Below are 12,927 nucleotides of genomic sequence, written 5' to 3' on the forward strand. Positions count from 1 at the left end.
TTCTCACAGGATTTTAGAGGAGTCTTCAACAGAAAATTTACAATAAGACAATTGATTAAGGGAGAGTGTTAAAATTTGATTACAGTTAATGACCAATTAGCAAATAGATGTCTTCACCGAAGGGACATGTCCTTTGGTGAAAAGACTTCAGACCCTTTTACTATTGAAGATAGATATATCTCTTCAATGATACACCTTCATCATATATATATATATATATATATATATATATATATATATATATATATATATATATATATATATATACAATTCATTAAATCAATACAAAATTTTTCACTCTCTCTGTCTCTATTCTCAATAAACTTTCACAATGGGTACGTGTCCTCATTTGTCCTCCTCCAACACTTCTCATGTTTCGACGTCTGTTTTTTCTCATTTGTCCCTCCCTCTGATGTTTGTTTCCTTTCTCAAAACCTTAATAAGGGTGAAATATATGTTTTTTAGTTGAAATTCGACTTAAAGGGGCATAGCTACGTCGTCAAAGTCTAAATTTGCTTTAGTTCAAAGTGATTTGTTTTTCGTGCTAAAATGTGACATTTACGATTTATTTGTTCAAAGCTGTAATTCGGATTGCATTCGGGAGTTTATAGTTGTCTGTTTCAATTCAAAGTGGGTTGTGTTCCGAACTTCGAAGCTTGGTTGGCAGAGTTAAAACTTCGGTGCCCAGAGAGAATGAAATCCATATGCAACGAGCCAGAAGGTAAGACGAGTGCTTGCATGAGAAAACACGATGCGATAGCAACAGCCGAGAAGTAGTCGCTCGCTTAGTGTATCGTGTGGGCAGCAGTAGCAGGCTCGCAGCTGGTGATTTCCTGACACGGGCTGTCCTCTCCATTGCAGCCGCAGATTGTTCCGAGCCCAAAACACAAATCGCTTCCATGGCTCACCAGAAACAAAAAAGGAAGAAAATAGCCACTTGTTCGCTGGTACCATTGGACCAGCACCACTTCTAAGTAAACAAGCATAGATATATATGAAATAACAGTCCTCGGCTACCGGTCTCAAGAACCACACACTAACTTATCTTATCGCCCCTGCGACAACCCAACCCACCACCGTCGAAAATCTTCTAACATGAAATTTGCGAGGAACAGAGCAATTCCTCAAACTGATGCGGTAATTTTGTCCCAGAAAATCACTCAGACAATTGTTCTCACGAATATTCATAGTGCTAACAGCAGCATAAAACACGATCAAATCCTGAGTCAAGACATGAACAGCCAGAAACGATTCTACTCCATGCCGTCTTCCACAAGCAAGTTGAGTACCCAGCTCCCAACACAGCTACATATCAACAGTAAAGGCAGCACCAAACAAACGGTAAGGAATTTTCACGGCACGGCAATAATCTCTCAGTATGGCCCGACGAGTCATGAAACTACAGCACGGATGCTAGTATTTGTCCAAAAGCAGCCGGCACGGTCTGTTATTCGGAAGAAACCTACCACACAATTCTAGATACAAAAAAAAGACAGAAATATGGAGGATGAAAATGGTGACAGAAGAAAGGTCGAAGCGGCGTTGACGCCAGCCCAACATCAAATAGTAAGGGCAATGAAGTTCTCCTGCAGAGAGCAAACCAGCCACATAGATCAGAAAGGAGGATGTTGCAACATCAAGAATTCAAGCAGTAACAAGTATTGACCATTCAAAGGAGAGCATTTCATGACATGATTGACACCTGATACATGCAATTTACAGTTCATAACATATGCAATCAACAGTATTTGCAGTTCATTGGTTTCCCTAGGCCTATACATAAATGGTTCTATTCCAAATAGATATTTAGGTGCTCACACAATTTTTGGGCACTACAATCTACAAGTTATAAAACCAACTGACTAGCCTTAGTTCTCAGGTCCTTTCGAGCTTAAGCAGTCAAATACCACGGAGATTTGTTGTTGGATGAGTTAGGCAAGAAGCACCATCTCAAAAAGGCTGCTGTACACCTCATGCCAAAACCAAATATTCAGGCACCACTAAGCTTATTGTTCCAAAGCCAAACAAACTTTTTTTCACAACCAAAAATGTTGCTATCCGACTTTTCCAAACTACTAAATTTTAACTGAGCTTTTACACATTAAATAATGCAGTGTGATCATCTCTGTGTGCAACTTAACTCTTATAGGGGTCACGCCAAACTTCAACTCAAATTGTATTTGGCCTTATCATGCACCAAGTATAATAATAATAATAATAATAATAATAATATGGGTAATAAATAAGATTCACATGCACCAAGTAGTCCTAATAATGTCTACCTCTAATCAACAAAACATAATCTAACAGGTGGCAAGTGGAATTCATAAGAGCAGAACTTTCAGCATATGGAATGCATCCAGCTAATCACATAGCAAGAGTAAAACATCACCTGTACAAGACGCAGGAAGTAAGGATTCTCAACCATGAAGGACCTTTAATGGATCTAACTGCCCGCTACAGTAACTGGAAGGAACAGCTGAGAGCACCAGTCTTCCTTTCCACTCTTCACCAGGCTTCAGGGTAATAGGCTTCTCAACAGCTGCAGGCTCCACGCACAGCATGTACTTGTACTCTCCATCCCCAAAATCTTGCATAGCTTTTGCCTTCTTATCCCAAGGATTCCAAACAACTACGTAAGACAGCACAATAACAAAGAAGAGAATGATGCACTAAGCAGCAACAATACTGAATAGGTTCCACATAAAAATATTTGCCATAAATCATGCTTACCAGCATCTGGAAGCCCTTCTTTTGTCAAGACAAATGTCCTCTTCTTCTCATGATCAATGATTGCAATTTTTGGGGGTGCGGCAAGATATACTTTATCAACCTTGAAAATGAATAGTCAAAAACAGCCCGGTAAGTAGTGTAAAATATTAGATATTTAACATCACCTAATATGCTTACTTCTGATTCAAATACAATAGCATCCCCTTGCTCTGTGAAACGCTCCTTCGCCTTCAAATTGTCAAGGTAGTCCATTGTTTCCAGCCCTTCAACACGCACCTCACTGATCAAAACATTAAGGTCCGGTAAGAAATAAGATAACCACTGCAAGCAGCCTCAGATAGAAACATCCATGAAAATAATTTCCTACCATAACATTAGTAAAAACAACACTGTTATCAAAGCAATCATATTAACTAGGCACACTAGCATTTTAACCTGCAAATTAATTTAAAGTTACTAGAAAATTATTCCTCAAATCCACTCACTTTGTGGGTACACTAACATAATCCTCTTTTTTTGTCTGCTGTAGCACTGATGTGGAGAATTTAGCACCCCAAATGAATGGAAATGTGTCGTGATGTAAAATGGAACTTGCAGTAATTCTGACTCGTAATGAAACTAATCTATAGTTTGATTTTAAACCATTGTTTTTCATGCACTAACCAAGGTTACGAGTAGTACTATATCACAAATTAATATGATATGCATCTCTAAACCAAGCAGAACCTTGCTTTTCAAGGTGAATTACATTAGCAGAGACTTGGTTTGTTACAACTATTTTCACGCAGGACAAAATTTTTCGAACAACCCATACTCATATATGGGAACATGTGCAATGCAAGAACACAATGCAATCCTCTAACAAAGTATATTTACACTATCAGAGCCAAACAAAGATATATCCGTCTTGTCTAAACTCCTCATAGGAATAATGTTGGCATCTAACAGGCTTCCATCCAATACAGATGGAAACACTCATGGATCCATGGAATACATTTACCTGACATGTACAAAACATGATTTACACCACAAAGATCATGCACAAATTAACATTCCAAACTTCCAATGCTAAAGCAGGAAATGGAAAAGTTCATAAGTAAACAAAATATTTAAAAATAAAGCTGAGAACAAAGGAAAATGAAAAACACCAAGCAAATACCTTATGTCAGAGACAGAGAAGTATGTGCGGTATGCAAATGTAAAAGAGAAAGGTCTTCCATCAGTGTTAGTATTCCTGATTCGAGATGTCAGACTCAAATCTCCAGCAGGTCCAAGAGCAACTCTCAAGCGAAACTCAAAACTGTAAACATGAAATAGGTTGTGAGTACAATGAGGTATGCATGCTATATATGACATTAAGGGACAAAAAACAAATGATCACCCTGTGATGTGAAACAAACCTGTGAGGCCAGATCTTCAAATCCTCTTCGGAAGGCTTCAGAATCAGATCAACAAAAGCTTTAATAGCAGGGTTTACTGGTAAAGGAGGTGGATTTTTATCAATAGTCCAAAATCGATTCCTTGCAAATCCATGTTGTTCAAGATTTCCATGTGTTCCAAACTGCATTAATAGGGTGCATTTTGGTGAGAAGCAGGCAATCTTTGAAGATGAATAAAGTCATTACAGATGAAAGTTACCATACTTGGGGAAAACAAATGGGTATACCACCACGAATGGCCTTTGGAGGTTTGAAAATAGCCTGCAAAATATTAATTTCTTTTCAAACTTCATGAGGCAGTAATGATGTCATATAAATATGAACATACATTTCACATTGCGGTAGCAATACATAGCAAAACTAACACTAAAGCTAATGAAGCAAACAAATTGTCTGGTTCAAACTTTAATAGGATAAAGAAGTTAATCATGTTCAAATATGAGGCAGAAAAATACCGCTATAACTCAAATATTCATGCATTAAATATGTGGCAGGAACATGACATGACAATGACAGGCCACAAAATAAGATGTTAACAAGACATGTGGTAGGAGCAGGATGGCTTAAACAGATTATGATGTTTATACGACACATGCACCTGTACAATTTTATTCATACAAGTACTGACCAATGATGTCATCTACGACCATAGAAAGGATTGTGTACCTTGCTGCTGACAAAAAGCAACTCTTCCCCATGGTCATTCTTCCAAGAAGTTACTTGACCTCCATAAAGACAGACCTTAGAAGAATACACAGTAAGAGATTTATTTATGTAGAGTTACTACAGTCAGATCAAAAAGGAAGTAGTAACAATAAAAAAACTGGATGCGGATGTTACTCAAATAGTAGGCTAGCACCAGTTACATGTTGTACACAATGACTGGAGTAGTTACTCGCTGTTGCCTATCACCCTTTTGCAATATATATTGAAAATAAAGTTCATACCATAGACAGATCATATAGCTTTGTCTTAGTCAATTTAACTAAGCATATAAACAACTAGTCTATGATGCTAATTTTACAGGGTTCAGAAGTTGAATTATAAACTATGTTACATCTGAAATATACAAGATTCAGAAAATTAGTTTCTCAACCCAACAACATATGTGAGTACTTCCACCAATAAAGTACAACACGGGTGAACAATTAGAAATCATAGACTATGTCACATCTGGAACATAGAAGATTCAGAAAAAAATAGTTTGTTGACAAACGACAACAAAATATGTGATTAATTCTGTCAATGAAGTACTGCATGGATGGACAATTTGATTAAGCTGACACAGAGTGGGAAGTGTCATATAAGCATCTACGTGGAAAAACCCAGCATGTAACGGTACAGATGATGTGCTGAAGGAGATACAAACTACCATCAGTTAATAAAATTTGACCACTCTCGTATCAAAACTCAAAAGAGATGGGCAGGACTGGAAGCTCCACTAATTAGCATGATGAAATCAAATCTCCCACTACTTGGCATTACCTTCTTCTGAGAACTAGCTGTAGTAAATGAAGGGCACAAGGAACAAACTGTTAAGATACAAACAAAGAGGATACATCCAAAATCATTCAAACAAGAATAGGATTGCCCCTGGATACCAAACATACAAACGAGCAAAGGATACATCCAGAATCATTCAAACAAGAATAGGATTCCCCCTGGCTACCAAACATACAATCGAACAAAAATCCAACCTCAGCATCAAGCATCCTACGACAGAACAGACTGCAGAGAGTGCTTATTTCACGAATTACATCACTGATACAAACAGGGGTGTTATAACTAAACAAGTCTTTCACAGCCACATCGCCACAACCTACAAATCATACCGCATCACTTGGACCACAACCTACAAAACCCAATGATTGCTGTGAAACAGCAGAGGGCGCTACCTACTTTGATCACGCGCAGCGTCACTAACCATCACAACAAGACCTTCCCGCGCTATACTGTGCTTCCGAAGCGCAATGTCAAACGGTTAAAACTGCGAGAAAACCTGAAGCCGAGAATTCCAAGTCCGTGATACTCGGATCATGCAATGCGCCAAAAATGATCTTATCAAAACGGGACAAAAACAGACGAAATCGCACACCCGAACACCGAAAACCTCATCAATTCCGCTCAAACCCCGCGCGGATCAGCGGAATTCACGCCGGATCTGCGCAAACGGCACCCAAATCCAAACGAATCGCAACCCCGCGCCCACGCACCCCAACAAAGTTCACACGCGCGCACACACACACAACGAGAGAGAGGAGCAGGAGGTGGGGGAGGCCGAATCGGGTACCTCGGCAGAGCAGTTGCGCGCGCCGCGGAGCAGGACCTTCTCGAGGCCGGAGGGGCCCTTGACGAACTCCAGGAACGGCGACGGGGAGGGGGAGGGGGCGCCGGCAGGGGCAGCCATCTCGCCACTCGCCCAAGCGACGGCGGAGCGGGAACCCTAACCCTAGCTTCCTCCGGGGCTCGCCTCTCTCCTCCTTTTCGGGGGTTTATTTGGTGGAGAAAGGGAGCCGAAGAGGAGGAAATTAATGGGAGAGCAAATGGGAAGGAAACGAGGGAGGGGTACTTATAAGCGACGCGACGGAGAAGAAGAAGAAGAAAGGTGCAGGGTGAGGGGTTGTTTGGAATTCGAGTGGGTTCAGGGGGCTACCTGTAAATAAGGTGTTTGTCTCTCCATTCTTTTTGAAATTGTTTTTCCATGGAGAGTAACTCGAAAATAAAAAAATCTTAGGCAAAGATCTCAATCTGTATTTTCCATCAGGTGAAGCCTCGTTTGCAAATTCACACGGTATTGGCAACTGCCATAAAACCATCTCATTCTTAAATCAGGAGCAGGGTGACTCTAGAGTTTTGAGGGTTTTAAGGACGAACTCAATACTATAAGTTCTTAAAACTAAATATTTTTTTCACTTATATAGTTTATAAATTATTTATCCTCTAAGTTGACATAAATAAATATTATTAACATAATAAACTAAATAGTAACTAAGTAATAGTTAACTTTTAATATATTTTTAATTCTCCATGAATAATATCGATACTACAATAGAAAAACTAAAAGAACAATAAAATAAAACTAGTATGATTATCTCAAATAAGAACCAAACTCCAACAACTCTATTGACAATGCTTCACAAAAGAGGAGAGGACAAACATCAATGTCTCTTATAAAAAACAACTTCTTCGAGCATTTCTTGGTGCAAAATCATTAAGAACAATATTAAAATCAATGTTGTCCAATACATTTTTCTCAAAGTAGCACACATAGCCAAACCATTTAATCTTTCCTGTGACATGGTTGACCTCAAATAGTTTTTCAGTAATTTAAATTTTGATAAACTTATTTTAGCTGAGGCTACAGTCACAAGTACAGTTAAAAGGATCTGATAGGCAACAAAGATATTTGGATGGCAATCTGCAACTATAACGAACTGAAGAATATCAGGTGTTGACATCAAATCATCTGGCGAAATTACTTGCAACACTTTTAATTCATATAAAAAATCATTTAACTCAACATCAGATGAGTTATTATGAGAAAAAGCTTCTACAAAAGTAGTGCAATATTTCCGTAAATCAGTATCATCCCAGGACTTTAGATTTTTTGAGTTGAATAAGAAGCCAAACAGATTTTCAAATGCATTCAACTGCTCAAATTGAGTAGTTAATGGAACAATTGCACCATCAATCATGATTATAAAGTAATTAATTCTGAAAGATTTCATAGCTAACTGTGTTTCTTCATTTTGGTTATTTTTTCATCAAAATGCTTCTTTCTTTTACCTTGACGTTTTGTAGGAAATTTTGGCTCTATATCCAATTCAGATGCAATGGCTTTTGCAATATCAATACTCGAAGTGAAGCCATCATTTTGGTACCTCTTAAAAAATGAGATGAACTCTTCGATTTGTTTGAGAGTAGCATCCATGCACAGAAATCCATGCACAGAATCTTAGACTCCAACTTCTTGCTCATCATATTTAAAGAAAATAAAACGTTATGCCAAATAACCATACCAACTAAAAATTCAAAATTCTCAAGTGCAGTTACCAAAGATTGAGCATCACTCACTGCTTTTGGATCATCAATAGAAGATCTCTCCAGTTACAACAAAGCTGATCTTATTTGGAGAGTTTGGTACCTGATAGCTTGCACACTTTTTATTTGACTCTCCAAACGAGTATTAGATAAAGATTTAGCAGTTAGTTTTGAAATATTATCAAGCAAAATCTTTCACCTTTTAGTAGAACATAAAAATAATGCATATATCTACTGTATAACACTAAAGAATGAAATAGCTTTGCTGCAAGATTTCACCATATCACAAAGAGTGAGATTTAGACTATGACATGCACATGACATATATAATGCTCTTGGATTAATTTCAAGCAAACGTTTCTGAATATCTTGGTGTTTTTCCTCATATTAGAACCATTGTCATAGACTTGACCTCTCACATTAGCGATATTCAAATCAGAAGAGTCCAATGCATTTATCAATTCGTTAGAAGGCCTCAATCCTGATGTGTCATCACCGGCACAACGTTTGCTTTCTCCCCCTTCACTCACACAACACACTACACATTGATCGCATAATTATCAATATCTCTGCTAGTGTTGGATAGTGCAGACTCGGTATCAAAAGCTAACGTGAACCCAAAATATGAAATGCTAAACAAAATTTAGTTGGTATGGTTATTCGGCAATCATCTTTATATTAGAATGAGCCTGCTGCCAAAGCTGGAGCGCTGCCTCTTTGTCAAAAAATACATGATGTTTTTTATTTTTATAGTTTTTGACGTGCAATTTTGACTATCCTTTTCTATTAGAGTATAATTGTAATATATAATAAAAATATAATATTATAAAAGTATTTTTCAAGATAAATCTACACGTATAATTTTTATGTTTCTAAACTAAATATTTTGGAGTTATTGAGGGTCAAAGTTTTTAAAGTTTTAAAAATTTGATCAAATTTTGGTTAAAGCGTCAAGCGTTTATGACCAGAGGGGTTACGTCGTAAACTTTTTATCTTCTTCATTTCCTTTTCTTAAAAGAGGCTAAAAATAAAGGCATCTTTAGATTTTAGATAAGGTAAGATATTGTAATCTACATCCCATCATAATATAATATCGTTAATTGCCAAATATTCCTAGCCGCCTAGTCTACACTTGCAGATTCGGTAGGCAGGTCTGGACTAGGGGTGAGACTTCAGCCTCATCTATCCACAATTCAAGAAGGGGAAACAAAATAGGGAGAATCTGTGCAGAATATAGGTGAAATCCCAGGAGACGATATTGCCATGACTTCATCTTACGGTTCAGTTTTTTATTAGAAAAGAATATTTTAAGCAAAGGTCAATTTTAAAATATGACACAAATTTGTCAAAAAAATTGTGACCCATGATTAAGCTATCATGCATAATTTGTGCAATGAAGTGGTGGGAGGCTCCACTACTTTCGGTTTTCGATGTACCTCTCGTGCTGGAGGACAAAAGATTTGGGATTTTGGGGAGCTCATTGTGTATAAACCCTTACAATTTTGCCTTTTTATTAATCCAAACCCCACAATTATTGTTGTACGTTCGAGCTCAAAAGTAAAGGGAGCGTAGATGTTGAATTGGAGGTGTTGTGGTTGGCCTTGGATTCCCATGGAACTTTGGAAGCGCATGGGAAAAGGTGGACAGGGAAAGAATCCACTGCAAGCATTTGGATGGTAGCCGGGCTAGGAAAGATGGACGGTGCATGGTGGCTCCCACCAAGTTGGGATGTGGGACCCACTGGACTCCCATTGACTTCCAGCCCGCGTGCTGGTTGTACGTAGGACTTATATGCACCGTACGTCCAACACAATTTCTTAGCTTGAATTATAGATATATTATTATATATGGAAAGAAATATGATCTAAAGGTCCTTTTATACATCATATCAAACGAAGCAGCAGTTTGTGCGCTGTCATCAGGCCGGCCCTACAGTTTCGAGGTCCTTGGACGAACTTGATACCATGGGCCTTAAAGGCTATATATATTTTTTACTTGCAAAGTACACTTTTTAAATAATTCATCCATTGATGATGAAAAAAATGAACATTGATAACATAAATCAAATAATCAGAGTCAACTTCCAACGCCATGTTCTTAGTTCTCGCTCACTAAAGAACAATGTCAATAATACAATAGAAATACTAAAAGAGCAGTAAAATGAAACTAATATGATTACCTTGAATAAAAACCAGACTCGGACGACTCTATTGACACCACTTCGCAAAAGAGGAGACCACAAACATTCATTGTCTCTCATAAAAAATAACTCTTTCAGGTATTTCTTGATGCAACATTTAGGATAGTATCGAGATTAATATTGTCCAAGACATTCTTCTTAATGCAGCATATAACCAAACTATTTAATCTTTCTTGTGACATAGTTGACCTCAAATAATTTTTCAATAACTTGAACTTTGAGAAACTTCTTTCAGATGAGAATCAGCATATCAGGGCTAGAAATCAAGAGAAGAACGTAGAAGAAAATTAGCAAAGCATCTGTCGGCTAGCTTCCAAGGCTTGGGCCTATAGGAAAGGTAGTGTTTGGGCTGAGAATGGCTTTGAATTGAACTGAAAGTTAGCAGTGATATCGACACATTGAGGCACTACTGCTTCCCGTCATCACTCCCTCTTTTCCCGCCCATCCTTAACACTTGTTGGCAATAGTTCAACTGTCCTAGCATCACCGGTCCTCTAGCGTGTATTTGGTTTCCCGAACTAGGTTTCATAGACCTGCATCATATAAGTTGGCTGAGCGGAGTCATATTTGTTAAAAAGAAAAGTGCTTAGTTGGTTGTATTTGTTTGAACAGGCTAAGCTAAGTTTCTGTTTGGTTGCACTACTATAGAAAGGGTCATCCCTGCTCCCCTTTTAATGCTGGTTTAAAAATAACCGATAGTGCCGGTTCTAGCTATAAACCGGCAGTGATACTTCACTATCGGTTCAAAAGCTAACCGACAGAATAATAATTGAGCCAACACAAATAGGTAGTGATAATACTTATCTTTGCCACTCGTATTCCAACCAGATAGTGATAAGATTTATCATTGCTGGTTCATATTCTCACTGACGGAGCAATAATTGAGTAAAGACGAACCGGCAATGTTAATTATTATCACTGTTGGCTCGTATTCCAAACTGACAATGACAATTCTTCTATAAATCGAGCCCGTTTCCCTCATCCGCGCCTTATCTCACTTCATTTCATATCTCAAGAAGCCGCTCTCGAGGGGTAGTAGCGGTCAAAGTGGAGTGATGGTCACCGTCGCAACTGCGGTCGCCTCTACCCCTTGTGCTCACCTTCTACATAGCCACCTCGCCATCTCCGAACCCGTATTCACCTCTGAAAGGATAATGATGTCGCCTAGAGGGAGGTGAATACGTGTTTTTACCAAATTTTGACCTCTTTTACTATTTAGCCTAGACTTGCAGTAGAAATAAACTAACGGATTTTTCATAATTGAAAAACCTAAATATGCTAGGCTCAACTAGTGCACAAACACCCTAAATATGTATGAATGTCACAATCTAGGGTGTGATAAAAACTATTCAAATCTAGTAAGATACGCAAGAAAATTCTAATCGAAAGTTCTAAAATTACTGTTCATTGGAAGTTCTAATACTGTTTATTGGAAGTTCTGGTACTATTTATCAGAACTTCCGATCAGCTTAGAAAAACATATTTGAATATCACGAAATTAACTTAATGCACATACAAATAAGCATACAAGCATGTATATCAAAGTAATGCACAAGAGTAAGGAAATACAGAGACAAATGATTTGTTACCGAAGTTTAGACCCCTCCAATGAGGTTCCTACGTCTCTGTTGAGGAAGTTCGGTCACACTTGAGTCAAGTCTTTTTCAACCCTTTTTCTTATGAGGTTGCACACATGCACATCTCATCTCCACTATGACCATATTTTCCTCCATTTCGAAGATGGTGAGTTTCGCAACCACTTTCGGACCTCCTCACAATCTTCACTTGAGGAGATCATCGGCAATCCACCATCGAGCTGTCTAAGAGATGGTGGTGTCCAAGAGTAACAAACTCCCGAACTCGCACACGATCAGCACTGAGTGCTCAAACACAAGCAACTAATGCGACACGTGCGAGCAACTTAAGCTCCACACACCTCACTCTATCCTCATTAAGCCACAAATACTTGATTTTCATAAATTCTTGATAAAGAGGGGAGGGGAGCACTCAAAAGTAAAACATCAAGTTCTAACACCTCTCACAAGCACCATAGAGGCAGCAAAAATGACTTCAAAGCTCTACCCCTGCAAGGAGGCAAATGGGTATTTGTACCCCACTCTAAAAAACTAGTTGTTGGATAGATTCTGACCTAACCCGGAACTTTTGACTTTGATCGAAAAGTTACCGTTACAACTGAACTTCTATTCAATGATTAATTGAACTTCCGGTCCAAAACTAGAACTTCCGGTTCCATAAGAAAACCAAAACCGAGAGCTTCCTTCCGGGTTGAACCCGGAACTACTGATTAACTCAGAACTTTCGGTCTAAAACAAGTACTTCCAGGTTGAAGTATTAGTTCACCACAGGGGACCCTTGGCCAGATTTAATCCAGAACACCAGCCAACCCTGAACTTCCGGGTTAACTCGGAACTTCCAGGTTTGCTTAGTTAAAATGGCTATAACTTTATAATTCGATATCCAATTTTGTCGATTTTAAATTCTACGGAAAGCTTA

At 38.3% G+C, this 12,927-nt stretch overlaps 1 protein-coding gene across 1 annotated transcript; it reads right to left on the reverse strand.

Annotated features, from left to right (window-relative positions):
- Positions 1–918: 918 nt before the first annotated feature.
- LOC133895928 (putative glucose-6-phosphate 1-epimerase) lies at positions 919–6,734 on the reverse strand. The gene is made up of 9 exons (XM_062336456.1): positions 6,463–6,734; positions 4,839–4,913; positions 4,377–4,433; positions 4,134–4,294; positions 3,893–4,033; positions 2,911–3,013; positions 2,734–2,833; positions 2,393–2,632; positions 919–1,586 (listed from the first exon to the last, which is right to left on the reverse strand). Exons 1-8 carry the CDS (start codon positions 6,577–6,579, stop codon positions 2,421–2,423), a joined length of 966 nt encoding a protein of 321 aa, XP_062192440.1. The 5' UTR covers positions 6,580–6,734; the 3' UTR covers positions 919–1,586; positions 2,393–2,420.
- Positions 6,735–12,927: the final 6,193 nt, after the last annotated feature.

Source organism: Phragmites australis, chromosome 16, assembly GCF_958298935.1.
Source record: "Phragmites australis chromosome 16, lpPhrAust1.1, whole genome shotgun sequence".
Taxonomy (NCBI): domain Eukaryota; kingdom Viridiplantae; phylum Streptophyta; class Magnoliopsida; order Poales; family Poaceae; genus Phragmites; species Phragmites australis.